Source organism: Sus scrofa, chromosome 3, assembly GCF_054392235.1.
Source record: "Sus scrofa isolate SSC_HxYL_T2T_F1_AM1 chromosome 3, Sscrofa_HxYL_maternal_Yorkshire_Landrace_v2.0, whole genome shotgun sequence".
Lineage (NCBI taxonomy): Eukaryota > Metazoa > Chordata > Mammalia > Artiodactyla > Suidae > Sus > Sus scrofa.
The window spans coordinates 21,447,133-21,465,127 of record NC_139385.1 but is presented as its reverse complement, the minus strand read 5'-3'; the positions used below and the strand labels follow the sequence as shown (position 1 = coordinate 21,465,127).

General features: G+C 49.2%; 1 protein-coding gene across 4 annotated transcripts in view; it reads left to right on the top strand.

Moving 5' to 3' along the window:
* The first annotated feature begins 6 nt into the window (after window positions 1–6).
* The window catches only part of LOC110255326 (leucine carboxyl methyltransferase 1), a 45,061-nt gene continuing 27,072 nt past the window's right edge, over window positions 7–17,995 (top strand). For 2 of the 4 annotated variants that reach the window (XR_014840439.1, XM_021086454.2), the window contains exons 1-4: window positions 7–311; window positions 8,320–8,411; window positions 11,116–11,237; window positions 16,367–16,443. Coding sequence is in view for 3 of the 4 variants with exons in the window: in XM_021086454.2 (XP_020942113.1) it covers window positions 202–311; window positions 8,320–8,411; window positions 11,116–11,237; window positions 16,367–16,443 (401 nt within the window). In the remaining variant the exon portion in view is untranslated. The remainder of the gene's footprint in view (window positions 312–8,319; window positions 8,412–11,115; window positions 11,238–16,366; window positions 16,444–17,995) is intronic. The other 2 variants (XM_021086455.2, XM_085017170.1) reach the window with 2 other exon arrangements.

The following is a 17,995-nucleotide window of genomic DNA, read 5'->3' as shown; positions in this document are numbered from 1 at the left end:
GAGCCTGTCGGACGAAGACGCCGAGACGCTGGAAGGTTGCTGGCGCAGCTGCGGAGGGCGGCGTCACTGAGCCGCGCCGGCGGCGCCGGTTGCAGACCCGCTCCTCTCGCCTGCTTTCTCCGGGGCTCGCTTCTTCACCCAGGGTCCGTCGAGCCTTTTCCATGTCCCGGGTAGACGCAGTCCTCCGCACCCTCCACGCCCATGGCCACTAGCCTGAGGAGGCCGTCTTTCACCGGCTGTTCTTCCTCCCCTCCGGACGCGGACGACGAGGGCGTGCGCGGCACTTGCGAAGATGCTTCTCTGTGCAAGCGGTACCTGCGCGGCGCGGGGTTAGGGGCCGGCTTCCCCTGGGTGGTGGGGCCTAGGTGGGAGGCGGGCCTGTGTCTCGGGAGTGGGCTTTTACCCAAAAGGTCCGCGTTCCCTTGTGGGCCATCTGTGAGCCCCTGCTCAGAGCGGGGACTCACTTACTTCACTAATAATACGTAACGTGTGGTGTGTGCCTGGCACAGCACAAGCCTGGGGATGCCTTGACTGGGATAAGGCAGTGAACAAGGTAGACGCGGACTGGGCCTGGACACACACTTGAAGCAAGTCATAACTGCGGCCTTGATGGGTTCGGAGGAGAAATGCAGGTTCTTGCTCTTGTATAAATTTCCACTGGGACTTGTCATGATCCCTGTCGTGTCCCCGAAACTCAGGTTAGTTAAGGGGGGGAATGGCCTGTCCAGGGCCACATATTTGCATGCGGAGCCTGTATTCTCCAGAGCTCTGGGTTTTGCTAAGGGAGGCTAGAATTAGGAGTGCAGTGGAGGCTATGTGTGTGTGTGTGTGTGGGGGGTGTGTGTGCGCGTGGTGACCACAGGTGTGTGTCATGGACCTGAAGGCGTGAAAAAGAAAGCATGACGCTTGAGTGTCCTCCACTCATCCAGTCATTCAACAGCAATTCAGAGTTTAATTTGTTCCAGGCCCTTCCTTTTGGCGAGTTGGTGGTGTTTTGTGATGGAGAACTGGTAATGAGCAAGTTTGAGGTGGTGTCTGAACTCACTCCAGTTGGAAAGGACAGGAAGCAAACAATTACCGGGGTAGCAACATAGTTACAGTTTTGTGCTGAGTGCTGAGAAAAACAACGTGCTCTTGGAGTTTGTAATTGAGTGGATGATGTTTGAGTTGAGAAGACCTAAAGCAAGAAAGGAAGGAAGGAAGAGAGCAAAGAAAGGAGGGCGAAAGGAAACAGGGATGTAGGAGGGTGTTGTGGCAGAGGCAGGAGGGAGTGTGGACTGTTAGAGCAACTGAATGTCCTTCGTGGAAGCTGGGGCCCCCTAGGGACTGCCGTTTGTGTTGGCAATATTGGTTTATGTAATATTTGTTGGTAGAGTTCCCCAGGGGTGCAGTGGGTTAAGAATATGGCCTTGTCACTGCTGTGGTTCAGGTCACTGCTGTGACAGGGGTTCAGTCCCTGGCCTGGGAACCCCCACATGCTGCCGGCTCAGCGAAAAAAGAGAAAAAAAAAATTGTGGGTAACATTTTTGGCTACGTTGCTTACTTTAAAACAGGGCAAGTTTGGTATGAAATAGTTCAGACTCAGCAGTGCAGAGAAATAGCGTAATGCGGGCCTGCCTTTCCTTGACCCTCTGTTGGATAGTTGTCATAATTTGAGCTCTTCTCTGCCTCAGTTTGCAAGGCCCGCGTGTCCTGAGACCGCTTCACATTGTGGGGAAGGTAGGGTTTGGCACTGCGGGGAATCTCGTTCCCAGGCCTGAGTGCCCATCGGCATAGCCTGTGGGACTTTGAAAAGCAAGGCAGAGGTGCTCAGGGCCTACTCTGGATCCTGAAGATGCCGAATCAGAATCTTCTGACATAGGTTCTGGGGCCATAAAACCCGGACCTGTTTGCCCCCTGGATGCATTTCATCCAGGCTTTGTTTGCCCCGGGTTTTCTCTTATGTGAACAAACCAGGCAAAGAGATGGTGAGAGTCGTCAGGTGAATGACTGTGGACAGTGTCCAGGACCAGTGACGTTCAAGTTCTGTGGTTCTTCTGCATCTTCAGGGGAACATGTTAAACCGTTACGGCTTGTCACAGAGTCATCTTGTTGACTAGGGACTCCTTATTGCAGAATGGTAGGCCCTTTATTCTCTTTCTGCCTCTGTTTCCTCGTCTGTAAAATGGCTCTAAGAGGAGTTCCGTGGTGGTCCAGCTGTTAAGGACGTGGCTTGGGTTTGATCCCCAGCCCGGGAATTTCTGCACGCCACAGGTGTGGACAAAATAAAATGAAATAAAATAAAATAAGCTGGGGATAATAATGGTAACGTGCCCTTTGCATGTGAGAATCCAGTGAGATAATCCATGCAAAGGTTAGCAGAGGATCTGGCCCTAAGTGAAGCCTTCGATAAATGCTTATTGCTAGTTTTTTAAAAATAATTAATCAGTGAGTTATTTTTGGTCACCCTGTGGCCCATGGAGTTCCTAAGCCTGGGATCAGATCAGATGGTTGTGACCACAGCTTTGGCAACGCCAGTTCCATTAACAGTCTGTGTGGGGTTGGGGATTAAACCTGCCTCCTGGAACTGTGGGGGTGTCCCTGACCCCATTGCGCCACAGCGGGAACTCCTCTTATTGCTAGTTTTGATTTCCCTGCAGCCTGAATATTATTTGTTTGAAGTTACTGATGTAGCTGCGAGTCAGGTGGTTCCTGCCCCCCCTGAGTTACAGCTGTCTAAGGTCCCTACAAATCATGTTTCAAAAGCCAGTTAGCTCCTGAGTTAGGTCTGTAATTTCTTTTTTTTTTTTTTTTTTTGGTCTTTTTGTCTTTGTTGTTGTTGTTGTTTTTGCTATTTCTTGGGCCGCACCCGCGGCATATGGAGGTTCCCAGGCTAGGGGTCGAATCGGAGCTGTAGCCACCAGCCTACGCCAGAGCCACAGCAACGCGGGATCCGAGCTGCGTCTGCAACCTACACCACAGCTCACAGCAACGCCGGATCGTTAACCCACTGAGCAAGGGCAGGGACCGAACCCGCAACCTCATGGTTCCTAGTCGGATTCGTTAACCACTGCGCCACAACAGGAACTCCAGGTCTGTAATTTCTGCTTGAATTTGCTGCATCCTTTGGTACGGAGCCCTCCTGTGCAAGATAAATACCGTTATCTGTCTCAGAGGGTAGCTGTGAGATTAAATGTGGAGCCCTTCCCACAGTGCTTGGCACATAGTAGGCGTTCAGAATGAGTCATTGTTATCATCCCTACCCTCTTTCTCCTCCTCCTCCTCATCTCCATCATCCCTCCTACAATCCAGAAGTTAGAACTCTTCTGATGGGATGTACTGGTTTTGTGTGTGACAATACTGGCAGGTGGGTGATAATGTTTTCCTTAAAGTATAGTTGATTTACGATGTGCCCATTTCTACCATCCAGTCCAGTGACCCAGTCCTGCATATGTTTGTTGCCTTTCTCGTCCTATCTTCCATCATGGTCTGTGCCAAGAGCCTGGACAGGGTTCCCAGTGTTACACAGCAGGACCACATTGCTGATCTATTTTAAGTGTAGGAGTGTGCATGTACTACCTCCAAACTCCCAGTCCATCCCGCTCCCTCCCGCCTTCCCTTGGCAACCACAAAGTGTCTGTTTTATAGGTGGGTTCATTTGTGCCATATAGTAGATTCTACCTAGAAGTGCTGTCTGTGGTATTTGTCTTTCTCTTTCTGATTTCACTTGGTATGGTAATTCCTGGTTGCATCCATGTTGCCTGCAGGTGGCATTATTTTGTTCGTTCCTATGGCTACGTAGTATTCTATGGTGTATTTATGTGCCATGTCTTTTTGATGCATTCATCTGTCAGTGGACCTCTGGGTGGTTTCCCTGTGTTGGCTGGTGGGAATGGGGCTGCAGTGAGCATAGGGGTGCATGGATCTTTTTGAATGCAGGTTTTGTGAGTGGAATTGCTGGAGCATATGGTAGTTCTGAATGTAGTTTTCTGAGGCCCCGCCGTACTGCTTGCCCCAGTTTACATTCCCACCAACAGGGTGGGAGGCTTCTCTTTTCTCCACACATTCCCCAGCATTCGTTATTTGGAGACTTATTCATGATGGCCATTCTTTTTTTAAAACGTTTTCTTGTTATAGTTGATTTACAACGTTGGGTCAATTTCTGCTGTACAGCAAAATGACCCAGTCGGCGATGGCCGTTGTGACTGGTGTGAGGTGGAGGAGGATCTGTTTTTCTAAATCAGGAGTGAGACCGAGTATTTTTTGTCTGGTCACACACATTGTTGTTTTTTTTTTTTTTTCTCTTTTGGTTGGGGGCGCACTCATGGCATGCTCCAGTGGCTGGTGCAGGGCTGGAACGGGAGCCACAGCAGTGGCCGTGCTGAATCCTTAACCTGCTGTGGCACCAGGGAACTCCACTGTCTGAAAACTTCTGATTAGAAAGTTGCTCCGTTGTGCATGGATTCAAGCTTGCTTTGCAGGTTAAAAACAGATTTGTTGCAGGGATGTCAGAATTGTTTTAGTCTGTGCTTCCTGGAGCACCGTGTGAGCAGCTGCGCTCCAAAGGAAGGGATAGTAGCAAGAGGCGTGTGTGTCTGAGTGTGCCCCTTTTCATCAGGAGAGCAGGAGCTTTCTGGGGAGCCCTGCCCTGAAGACTCTGTGAACTAACTGCTCTTTAGCCAGAGTTAGGACACACGGCCCCACTCCTGGGTGCAGCACAGTGTGGGGAGGTAAGACTTCCTCCTAGTGCAGATGGATGCCTCAGGCAAAATGGGGGTCCTCCTAGGAAGAAGAGGGACTGGGAGCTGGGAAGGGCCCTGGGAGGATTAGCTACAGTCCTCATCTTTTTTTCCCCCATCTAGAATTTCCTCAGGTTTTTTTTTTTTTTTTTAGGTCATACTGTGGCATGTGGAAGTTCCGAGGCTGGGAGTGGAATCAGCTGCAGCACCTGAGGCCTTTGCCACCCCCATAGCGATACTGGATCCTAGCCACATCTGCCTCCTAGGCCAAGGCTTGTGGCAAGGCCAGATCCTTAACTCACTGAGCAATGTCAGGGATCAAACAGGCACCCTCACAGAGACAAGGTCAAGCTCTCTTTCCTTTTCTTTTTTTTCGTTTTAGGTCTTCTGAGGGTCACACCTGTGGCATGTGGAACTTCCCAGGTTAGGGGTGGAATGGGAGCTGTAGCTGCCAGCCTGTGCCACAGCCAAAGCCAAGCCAGATCTGAGTTGTGTCTGTGACCCACACTGCAGCTCACGGCAAGGCCGCATCCTTCACCTGCTGAGCGAGGCCAGGGATTGAACCCCTGTCCTCATGGGTCCTAGTCGGGTTTGTTACCACTGAGCCACAACAGGAACTCCCCGATGTCGAGTTCTTAACAGGCTGAGCCAAAACGGGAACTTCCCGCTCAGGTATTCTTAAGACAGAAGAGAGAGGGAGAGGTGGCAGGTGTGAGGGAGAGAGGGGGAGATCATTTATACAGAACATGAAGGTTCGGTTTGATGAGTGTTGACAGTGGAATGTTTTTGTGTATCACTGCCCAAAACAGGACATAAAATATTTCTAAAACCCAGAAAGTTCCGTTTTTAGCTCTAGTTAGTCTCCTTACCCTTACTTAGCAAATATTTTCTGATTCTGGCTACCCTGAATAGATTTGCCCATTCTCGAGTATAAGATAAATGGAATCATGCAGCATGCGTTCTTTTTGTGTCTCTTTCACTCAACATGTTCTTGGGGATTCATCCCTGTTTCACACGTTGTCAAAGATAAAACACCCGTTGTCGGAGATGAACAAAGCTGGATACGCGTTAAAGTTGTGAGGTTAGATTTTAATCAGTAATAACGATTGCAATGCAGAAAAGAATCCAGCATGAACTCAACTCAACTCCAGTTTGTAGAGAGGGTGTTTTAAAGGGAGAGTGAGGGAGGAAGGAGGGGGAAGCAGGGATTCTTTGGAGTCAGAGCAAAAGCACAGAACGTGGGGAAGAGGGGGTTGGTCCACGTGAAAGCATCTGGCTTTGCTAACTGGGGGACAGGGTGTCACCTGGAGCAAAGAGTAAGTTCTTTTGGCAGCCTGGAGTTTTCTCAGGCAAGCAAGCAAGCCCTCTAAGGGGAACGGGAGTCATCCTGGTGATGTGGCCTTGAGCGGTTTTCAACTGCGTTCGTGTTTGCTCAGGCCTTTATATTCTAAGCCCGGGCCGAGGCCTAGTGGAGGAGCAGCTCAGAGGAGGCAGGTGACAGGTTGGTCCAGGAGAGAATCGGGGTCCGTGTCAAATCATGTGCTTCTTTTTGTGTTGTTGTGTGAACATGGCACGATTTGTTCAGTTCACCTGGCGGTGCAGCTTTGAGTTGGATCTAGTGTTTGGCCATTGTGAACAGGCTGCAGGGAACATTGTTGTAGCAGTCTGAAATGTCTCTTGGATAGATATGTAGGAGTGGAATTGCTTAGTCATAGGGTGGGTATGTATTTAACTGCCAGACGAGTTTCCAAAGTGGTCTATCAGTTTACACTTCCCACTGGCAATGTATCCAAACTTCAGTGGCTCCATATCCTTGTTAAACATTCATTGTTGTCAGTGGATGTAAACTACATCTCATTTGGGTCTTAAATGACCTTTCCCTGGTGACAAATGCATACTTCTCAGGTGCGTATTGGCCATTTCTGCATCTTCTTTTGCGAATGGACTGTTGGAGTCCTTTGCCCATTGTTGCTACTGGTGATCCCGTTGGTTTCACCTTATTAGAGGTCATGATACATTCTGGCTAGGACTCTTTTGTCAGACACCTGTGTTGTGAATAGATGTGTATGCACAGGAAAATGAGAACTTGAAATATCATTTACAGTATAGCATTACAGAAGACTAGCTGTTTAAGTCCCACTCAAAACTCTAGCTGTCTTTTCTTTTTCTGTAAGAAATTAGCAAATCGAATCTAAATGTGTGTGGAAATGCAAAGAATCTGGACTAGCCAAATCAAATACCTTCAAAAGAAGAGGGAATGTGGGGAAGTTACACTGCTTGTAGTAATTGTAAAGGTCCAGTTAAGCTACCGGGATTTTAGGATACGAATGAGTCCCAGCTCCTTGTTTGAAAAGCGCGGTTTCAGACCAGGGAGCCAGGTGTGCTCTGTTCTCCTTGGACAGCCTGGGCTTGTGGTGAATTGTGTGCTTTAGTGAGTCCTTTGTGTGTGGCTGTGTCAAGTTGCTGCCTTGAGCAGCTGCACATGCCTGCTTCCTCCTGGGTGTGTATGGATGTGCAAACATGGATGGGAGAGGCTGGAGTGGGGAGGGGTTGTTGTGTTTGTACCAAATTGAGCACCTCTTGCAGTCCAGGCAGCAGGAAGCCTTGTTGCTGGATGTGAAGAAAAGGAAGGATGTGATGTGTGCATGGAGGAGCTGACAACCTAATGGGTGACATCCAGCATATGCCCCCCTCCTGCCCCACATCTTAAGTTTGGACTTACTTAGCAAGCAACGTGGAAGTGGTTGTGTTATTAGGCTATCACTTAGGATGCTTTAAGCTGCAAGTAGCAGAAGCCCAGCTTGATTTGGCTTAAGTTGTAAAGACCTGTTTGTCTCACCGTCAACGTGCTCGTATTCCTAGGGACGTAGAGAAGGCTCCAGGCCATGGGGCATGACGAAGCCTTAGGGATCCAGGTTCCTTCTATGACTTGTCATTTGTCCTCAGGCTGGTTCCACTCATGGTGGCAGGAGACTTTCAGGGGTCCGCTGGGCCTCGGCTCCCCAGGTTGGAACAGTCTCGCTTTAAATCCTGGTGTAGGGTAGATGAGGATAGAAAGAGTTTGGGCTTCCTTCGCATTTCCCAAGTTGTAGCTGCTTTGCGTAAGTGTTCCTGGTTTCTCTCCTTTGACCTGCTTAAGGGACAGGAAATGACAGGTGTGTACGAATCCGGAGAAATTCCTTGGGAGTTACTAGTGATGTTGGCCCACTCTTTTGGGATCTCCCTTCCCCTGGAAACCGCACTCTTGGTGGATGAAATGGCTCTGATCAGCTCTGGCCAGTGCGTTTGCTGAGTGAATACATGGTTGCAGGTCTTCTGAATGGTGTAGGACGTGGGGTTACTTGATGTTCAGGGTCCTGGGAATGGAATGTGTGGTCTGAGGGAAGAAACGAGCACGGTGGGCACTGTGAGGGGCAGCGTCTGGGAGTGGAAAGGTGGATGGAGAAGCCTGTTTATGCTGGTGCTGGGGCCCTAGGTGGGACTTGGCCTTTGAGGTCAATACATTGTTTCTTGTGGCTCTTTTACTTGGGTCCTGGGAACTTGGCCGTGGAACCTGGCCTGACCTTCTCTCCTCACCTGCTTCTTTTTCCATTGTTTCCAGATTTGCGGTGAGCATTGGCTACTGGCAGGACCCTTACATCCCGCATTTGGTGAGACTGTCTAAAGAGAGGAAGGCCCCCGAAATTAACAGAGGCAAGTGACCCTCTCCCTCCCCAGCATCTGCTCGTCAGCTGAGAGGTCTGAGGTTTTAGGGATTAGGGTTTTTATTGTTGTTGTTGTTTAATTGACTGCACCCTCAGCATGTCCGCTGGGCATCAAACCTTTACCACAGCAGTGACCTGAGCCACAGCAGTGATAATGCCAGATCCTTAACCTGTTGAGCCACCAGGGAGCTCCTAGGGATTCGTTCTGGAAAAGAGGGTGCTTTTGTGCACACTTTGCAACTTCCTCACCAGCATGGTGTCTTAGGAAATTGTATTTTTTGGCCATACCATCAGCACATGGAAGTTCTTGGGTCAGGTATTGAACCTGCACCACAGCAATGACAGCAATGGATCCATAAATGTTAGGCCGCCCGGGAACTCCTTTCTTAGGAAACGTAATATTTGTTCATCTGATACATGATAAATGTACACTCTTTTTATTTTCTATTCCTCTTGGGGTGCGGTTGAAAATGAGTTTTATATGCTTAGAAGGCATTGATCTGTCTTTTACTCTGAACTGTCCACATAAGGGATTATTGTTGTTGTTGTTGCCACCTTGTTAAAATGTTCATAGCACTCTCAGGTTCTGCAAGTAATAGCTTTCTTTTTCCTTTTCTAGGGCCACACCTGGCATATGGGTGTTCCTGGCTAGGGGTCAAATCAGAGCTGCAGCTGCCAGTCTACACCACAGCCATAGCAGTGCCAGATCCGAGCCTTGTCTGCAGTGTACCCCGCAGCTCTCAGCAGTGCCAGATCCTTAGCCCACTGAGTGAGGCCAGGAATCCAGTCCGCATCCTCATGGATCCTAGTCAGGTTCTTAACCTGCTGAGCCGCAACAGGAAGTCCTCGGCAAGTAATTTCCATCAGTGAAATGGAAGGATTTGAGACCGGAGTGTGACTTCGTTTCAGCCGGGTTGAGAAACTGACCCAGGACTGTAGTTCCTGGGTGTGCAGGGTCGCTTGGCCTTCATGATGGGTCCTGTAGGTCAGTGGTGTACGGAATGCAGAGAAACTTCTAAATGGTGACTCCTGAGAAGAAGGATGTGGTATTTACTTTGAGGTTCGGGTGAATCCCGGCATCAGTTAGGTTGGGCAAGCCCTGGCTATGAGGCCTGCATCCTCCCGCCTGGGCTCTAGAGGCAGATTCGCTCATGAGTGGTCCAGAGGCAGGGACCCTCCATGGCCAGTGGCTGGCTGAGTGCCCCCTTCCTTCTTCCTCTCCTGGGTTTGCATCTGGAGATTGGGGCCCTGCAGCCCAGCAGGAGAGGGCTTCCCAAACATCTTCCCTGAGGACGTATTCCTGTCCCCAGAGGGAATCCATTGTGGATGAGGTTCTGTAAAATACAGTGAGAGATGCTTTGCAGGGTTCCCGTTGTGGCTCAGTGGATTAAGGACCTGCAGTAGACTCTAGGAGGATGTGGGTTCAGTCCCTGGCCTCAGTCAGTGGGTTATGGCTCGGGTATTGGCCAAAGCTGGAGTGTAGGTCCCACATGTGTCAGGGTTGCAGTGTGGCGGTGGCTGTGGGATAGGTTGGCAGCTTCATCTCTGATCTGATCCCTAGCCTGGGAACTTCGAGATGCAGCTGCAGAAAGAAAAAAGAAGAAACAAAGACTTGCTAGCAAAATGTCGTGAAAAGACATGCGGAATAGAAGCCTCACTTATTAGTAGCTTCAGCAGATGTAAAATTCCTCTGTCAAACTGCAGTACAAGTTTCCAAATGCTGCTGTCAAGTTTTATTCTTGAAGTGGTGACAGTTGAGCAGCAGGCCTTCCGAACAGACAGAAGTCCGTCTTCCTGTCCCCCTTTGGTGTTTCCCAGCTCCTCTGTCCCAGCTGCCCCTGCCCCAGAGCTGAACAAGGCCAGTCATTAGGCCGCCACTGGCTTGTGTCCCCCCTCCCGCCTGTGATGCCGGGTTATCCACACAGAGGCGCTAAGCCAGACAGGGCGAGGGCGAGGGGACCGCGATAAGAAGTGTGGCTTTCTGTGCTCTGACATCCATCTGCCCAATTTCCTGACCCCAAAACATTATCTTCCATGTGCTCTCACAAATTTGATTTTTATCACAGGACTGAGTCCCTTTCACTAGAGCCAGAAAAAGCATATTTCCAAAAGGACCGTTTAGATCAGATGTTTTGACAGAAAACATTTTTCCTAAGTGACAATATAGGCCATCTTATTTTTCTTAAGCTGGTTAATTGCACCCTTAAGGAGCTCATACTTGTTTTGGTTCCAGTAGTTTTTTTTGTTCTTTGTTGTTGTTGTTGTTGTTTTGCCTTTTGTATGTCTGCACCCGCAGCACGTGGAAGTTCCCAGGCCAGGGGCCCAATCGGAGCCACAGCCGCCGGCCTACGCCAGAGCCACAGCAGTGCCAGATCCGAGTTGCATCTGCGACCCACACCACAGCTCACGGGATCCTTGTCCCACTTAGCGAGGCCAGGTATTGAACCCACAACCTCATGGTTCCCAGTTGGATTCGCCAACCACTGCGCCACGATGGAACTCCTGTTTTTTTTTTTTTTTTTTTTTTAGTGAGAAAGGAAGGAGATTTGAACATCATTTCTCCCAGAAAGTCTCCAGATAAATGCTGACCCTGAAGAAGGATAGAGTGTGTCTGGCTCTCCCAGCACAGTGGGCTCTGCAGGGATTACTTCCTGGGTCACCGAGTGATCGTTTGCTTCTCTGTCTGTCTCTAGGATATTTTGCTCGTGTCCACGGCGTCAGTCAGCTTATCAAGGCGTTTCTACGGAAGACAGGATGCAACTGTCAAATTCTAAACCTTGGGGCTGGGATGGATACCACCTTCTGGAGGTTAAAGGTACATGAAAATGTCCCCTCTTCTCTCTCCAGGGGATTAAACTTCATTTTGCGAAATTACCTGGTTAGGAAACTTGAAAAATATGTATATATATTGAAATGTATATACCAAAAGGATGCAGTGTCACCCTGTCTCCACCCTATTTGAGGTTCCCCACCCCCAACACCACCCATCAGCTCGGTACTGGATCCCAGCAGGGCCCTAGTGGAGACATGTGGGTTGGTTCTCACCTTTTGCTCTTGAGCCGCCCTGTTAAACGGGGTTATGATACACATCTTTGGGTACATTTCCCTCGGTGTCTGGGGCACTACATCAAGAGAAAAAATTCTGTGCCAGTGGAAGGAACTGCTGAGACCAGGAATGTGCGTTTGTCCTTTGGACAGTAATGTAAGGTCTTTGGTCATCCTAACGGTCTTCCCTAACATTTGGCGCCTTGCAGGGCTGGGTAGTGATTTCACGATGCAGAGCCCCTTTGGAGTCATTTGGCAATTTGTTTCCTCCACTGCACCATTAGGGTTGAAGGGCAGGTGTAATGACACTCCCAGGAAAGCAACCCTGGGGCCGGTTAGTGGCAGAACCAGGATAAGGTTCTGGTGTTTGATTCCTGGGCTGGAATTGTATCACCAAACCTTTTCCCTGTAGATATGTCACTAATTGCATTTTCTTTCTTTCTCTCTCTTTCCTCCTTCCTTCCTTTGTGTGTGTGTGTCTGTGTGTCTGTGTGTGTGTGTACACACAGATTTTTCTTGGTTCTGTCAGGTCTGTGACATAACAGTAACAGCCACATGCACTTCTCCAGATTTCTTGCAGACTTAGACCAAGAGAAACTGTAGAGTGGAGAGGCATGTGGGCGTGACCTGACCCACAGTATCTATTTTGTCCCTCAGGAGCTCACTGGATAGGAAGGTCTTTGGTCATCAGCGCTCCCAACCTTTTCCTTCCTTGAGAATCCGTAGCCTCGACGTGGCCCTAGTGTTTACAGTTTGCCTCTGCAGTCTTCCTTCTGGAGAAGATAACTAGCACGTAGGAAGTGCTTTTACACAGAGGACCTCATGAAGTAACCCAAGAGCTGTTGTGGTGCGGAGGGGGGGCAGCGGCCAGGCACTCAGACATGTGCGGGAAGTGGGGCTTTGAAGGTTTGTGACTTCCCCCAAATTAGACAGCCCGCGGTACTGGGACGTGAAGCAAACGCTGCCCTCTGCCCATCAAACTGCGGATTCCCTTCTTTTTCCTGTGCCCTCAGCCCTGGGGTTGTTGGGGGTGGGGTGGGGTGGGGTGGGGTTTTCTTTTCTGTGTCTCAGCTGTGTCTCTACGTCGTGCCCCTGGTGTGGTGGAAGCATCTGGAACAGAATGCGGTGTAAGAGTGTGTGCACTGCTGGTGTTAAGAGGGGCTGCTGGAGAGATCCTGCCTATGGCTGACACCCTATGGATGTGTTCATGTGGTTTGCTTTCCTACCCCCATCTTGGAGGTGGGTTAATAACTCTAAGCGTGAGCCTTTAATTTCCGAGCAAGGTACATTGGGGCAAGGTGCCCCTTCCAAGAAAAAGGTTGTCAGAGACAAGGGGAATAGCTTAGGGCCTCAGAGTCCTTTGTGGAAGTCTTTTCTTTTGTTTGATAATTATTTTAATCTGAGATGTGTTTTTTTGTGTTGTTTTAGGACGCTATCCACAGCATATGGAAGTTCCAAGGCTAAGGTTTGAATCAGAGCTACAGCTGCCGTTCTATACCACAGCCACAGCAGTGCGGGATCCAAGCCACTTCTGTGACCTCCACCATAGCTCATGGCAACTCCAGATCCTTAACCCACTGAGGGAGGCTAGGGATGGAACCTACGTCCTCATGGTTCCTGGTTGGGTTTGTTCACCAGTGAGCCACCAAGGGAAATCTTGAGGTTTGGCTTTTTTTTTTTAATTTAAAGTTTCTCCCCCATCTCTCCCTTGTTGTCTCTTTTTTTAAATATTATGCTGGCTTGCTCTTTTATTTTTCTTTCTTTCTTTATTTTTGTCTTTTTGCCTTTTCTATGGCCGCTCCCGTGGCATATGGAGGTTCCCAGACTAGGGGTCTAATTGGAGCTGCAGCTGCCGGCCTACGCCAGAGCCACAGCAGTGCAGGATCCAAGCCAAGTCTGCGACCTACACCATAGCTCACGGCAATGCCGGATCCTTAACCAACGGAGCTAGGCCAGGGATCGAACCTGCAACCTCATGGTTCCTAGTCAGATTCGTCAACCACTGTGCCACGACAGGAACTCCTGGCTTGCTCTTTTAGAGGAGAGGCAGCACAGTCCAAATCCAGCCTTCCATGTATTTTTGTAAATCAAGTTTTATTGGAATGTGGCTACTCCCATTTACATACTCCTTATCTGTGGCTGCTTTAGCACTCGGACTGCAGGGCTGAGTAGCTTCGACAGAGACCCCCCCAGCCTACACAGCTGAAATGCTTTCTAGTTCTTTCCAGAAGTTTGCTAAGCCCTGTCTTAGAGCTTTATATCTCTGTAAAAGGGCAGGGAAGTCCTGTCCATCGGTCCAGTTGCCTCACACTTCTTCTCCCTGGGGTGGCCCCCCAGCTGCACCTGGAGAGGCTTAGCCAAGAGTCACAGGTTTTCAGGGACCACGGCCTTGAGAGCTTGTTCCATCAGATCCCAGGGGTCCAAGACTGGAGTTCCCATTGTGGCGCAGCGGAAATGAATCCAACTAGGAACCATGAGGTTGTGGATTTGATCCCTGGCCTCCTTCAGTGGGTTAAGGATCTGGCGTTGCTGTGGCTCTGGCACAGGCTGGCAGCAACAGCTCCGATTAGACCCCTAGCCTGGGAGCCTCCATATGCTGTGGGTGCGGCCCCATAAAAACAAAAAAACAAACAACAAAAAAAAATGTTGACCAGGAGCCCAAGACTGCCAGTCCAAGACCCCCATCTCCAGGCAGCAGCAAGAATGGGGCAAAGAATAAAGGGTGAGTGAAACCCTTTAAGGGGCCTCGGTTCTCGTGTCCCTTGAAGAACATTTCTGTGCAGCCATTTGTGCAGCCAAAGGATCCAGAGCCCAGGGGACGCAGTCTCTGTTTGGGGGCGTGTGAAGCGGGTGACCACCTTGGGTCTTTGTCTCAGGGCCACCCTTCCTGGTGGCTGTTCCTGGCCGCCCCCTGGTGGCTGGGCTCAGCCTTGGCTGCCTTCCCTGCCTCAGGTGCCCTGCCAGCTCCTCAGAGGGGAGAGTCAGAGGAGCCGGAGAGAATCACTGAATCCGGTGTTGAGGCATCCCTTGCCACAGCCTTTTTGCCCCTTTCTCAAGGCTGACAAAGAGGACGTCTGCGTCTGAGCAGCTCCAGGGGTGCCTTTTGGAGGCTTCCTTCTGCAGGGATCCCCCCCTCAGAGCTCTGATGAGGAGCAAGTGTGCGCGTGCCGGGCAGGGCCCTCAAACCGTCAGGCATCCTGTGCGGGATGTAGGATGCTGTGCTGTCCTTCTTGGGGTCCTCAGGGTCTCCTGGAGTTTGAGACTCTTCTTAAGGCTCCATCCCTTGTGAGTGAAAGCTCTTGAAAGGTGTTACAGAATTTCTTCTCTTGGCCAGGTTGTGGAGCACGTGGTTCCTTGCTAAGTGTTAGAGGTGTGAGGAGTTGCTGCAGGCAGAAAGGGCTGGTGTTTCAGTTTCCACAGCTGGTGAGGGGGCTGAGGAGGAGAGGATAAGTTTGGGAATAGGCAGTGGGGCTGAGCAGTTTTTTGAAAATTGCAGTGTATATCATATGTAATTTTATTTTTATTTTTTCTACATAATTTTATATTTGAATAGAATTGATTTACAACGTTGTGTTAGTTTCAGATGTATAAGACAGTTATTTGTGTGTGCATATATATATATATTTTTTTTTAAGATTTTTTTTCCCTTATAGCTTATTCCAAAATATTCAGTATAGTTCCCTGTGCTATAGAGGAGGTCCGTGTTGGTTATCTGTTTTACAGGTATTGGAGTGTATCTGTTTATCCCAAACTCCTGATTTGTCGCTCGCCATCCCTTTTCCCCCTTGGTAACCATAGGTGTTTCTGCTCTGTGGGTCTATTCCTGTCTTATATTTAAGGCCATTTGTATCTTTTGTGTTTTTAGCTTCCACAGAGAAGCCATAGCCTATGATGGGACGTATTGTGTTAGTTTCAGGTGTATTACACAGGGATCTGACATTTGCATACATTCAGGGCTGAGTGACTGATTGGACAGGGAGGAGACGGGAGAGTTCTGTCATGACCAGCAGGGTTCTAGATGTGGGTGTGGCCAACGACCAAGCTAGGAAAAGCAGAAGGGGAAGCAGTGCCATGTGTGTGTGTCTGTGTTATTGGGTGTGTGTTAGTGTCACACTTGTGTTAACTGAGGTCACAGTAGAAAATTACTGTGCGTCCCTAGCCAGGACCTGCGTCTACGTACCTGTGTCTGTAAATGGTAGAGGCACGCACATGATGCCCTCGTCTGCGTGTCCCTCTCCTATTTCCTCATTATACCTCACAACCCCATGAGGTGTTATCAGTTTCTCTCCTTTTCCAATGAGAAAACTCTGGCCCAGGGAGTTCGTGACTTTCCCAAGGCCTCCCAGCAAACAAGTGGTGGAGCTGGGATTTGAACCCTGTCTCCCCAGGCCCAGCGAGCCTGCTCTTTACCGCCTCTCTGTTCTCCACCATCCTGGAAAGAAATCCGTGCATCACAAAATAATACTTACCTCATTCCATGGGATGCTTTTGGATATGTGCCGTTTCTCTGTTATCCCCACCTGCTGGTCACAATGCCCCACATTGATGTCTTGACTCTAATAGGTCTCAAGCTGCCTTTTGGGAAATCCTGTGATGTCCTGCTTCCAAACCAGCTTTCAGCCCCTCCCTTCGTCCCTGCCAGTGGCCACTTGCCCGATTCAGGCTCCTCATCGCTTCTTACCTGGATGACTGCAATAACCTCCTTTTCCCCTCCATCCATTGTTTATGCTGAGACCAAAGTAATTTGGAAAGTACATTTCTAACCTTATCATTCCCCTGATTTAAAATCCTTAAGTCCCCCCATTGCTCTCAGGGGTCTAGTACTTGGTCCATGAAGATGATCGCTAGAGGTGTGAGTTTAAATAACTGTATAAGGATTTCTGTGTGTGTTTTTTTCAGGATGAAGATCTTCTACCAAGTAAATATTTTGAAATAGACTTTCCAATGATCGTCACGAGAAAGCTGCATAGCATCAAGTAAGTGTGGCTTTGGCCGGAAGCCAGAGCCCAGTGAAATCAGAACCAGCTCCTGGGAGTTCTCGTCATGATGCAGCGGATACAAATCCTACTAGGAACCATGAGGTTTCGGGTTTGATCCCTGGCCTCACTCAGTGGGTTAAGGATCTGTGAGCTGTGGAGTTGCAGACGTGGCTTGGATCTGGCGTTGCTGTGACTGTGGTGTAGGCCAGCAGCTGTAGCTCCAGTTGGACCCTAGCCTGGGAATGCCTCGAGTGTGGCCTAAAAACCCAAAAAAAGAAAAAAGAATCAGCTCCTGGTAGGGTGAATGCAGGAGACCTGGTGTAGGCACTGCCTTCCTTTCCTGGCCTCCTCCCTCTCTCCCTGGCCCTGGACCCTCATTGCAGTGTGTCCTGCAGTCTTCAAAATGAAATAGACCCTCTCCTGGGACCTTTCTGTCCAAGAATGTAATTTCTCTATCATTGAAACAAATGACCTATCGTAGTTTAGTGATCTGAATTTTTATGTGTATTTGGCTTACGTCTTCACCTCCAGGGCACAGAAAGGTGGCTGGGTCAGACTAGATGTGTTGTAAATATTTTTGAATGAATCCGTGGGGGGCTGAGGTGAATCAGTGATCATATCTGAGATATTGGGGGGGGGTTGCATTCTGAGTCTAGTCTTCAAGGAATTTGCCAAGCTCTAAGTGGTGAGGTTGCTGCTCTTTGCCCAGAGCTTTCCTTTGCCGAGTCCCGTGGTACGTGCCTCATTTGCATTGTCTCACTCAGTCCTCAGAGCCCACTCGTGGAGTAAGTGCTGTCATTAGCCCCTTTTACAGTGAGAAAACTGAGGCTCAAAGAAGTGCAGTGAATTTGCCTCCGGTCACCTGGCTAGAAAGGGGGTGGAGGAGAGAATTAAACACTGACCTTCAGACCAAGGTTAAGGTTTCCCAATGGTTTTTTTTTCTTTCTTTCTTTCTTTCTTTCTTTTTTTTTTTTTTTTATACAGCTACCCTTGCAGCACATGGAAGTTCCTGGGCTACAGGTCGAAAAGGAGCTGCAGCTAAGGCCTACACCACAGCCATAGCAATGTGGGATCCAAGCTGTATCTGCAAAGTGCACCTCAGCTTGCAGCAACAGCAACGTTGGATCCTCAACCTACTGAGCAAGGCCAGGACTAGAACCCACATCCTCACGGACACAGTGTCGGGTTCTTAACCTGCTGAGCCCCAATGGGGAGCTCTGGTTTCCCCAAAATTTAACCTACGGTCACTCCCCCCTTTTTTATATTAGTCATCTCAGTAAAATTCTAATTCTCATATTTCACAGAGTTTTTAATAAACATTAAGCTTCAGCTTGCTCTTTAGAGATGTCTGATTCTCACACACTGGAGATGATTTTCAAGCTTTGTTTTTTTTTTTTTTCCAGTTTGCCCTGTGACAGTAAGCTTTTTACCCTTTCCAAATATAAAATCGTATCATTTACCAGATATGCTTTGTGGATGCTAGATGGTAACTCTGATGCTCCGTGAACTACAGTGTGTGACTCAACTTGTCTGAACTCTGAGAGAAAGC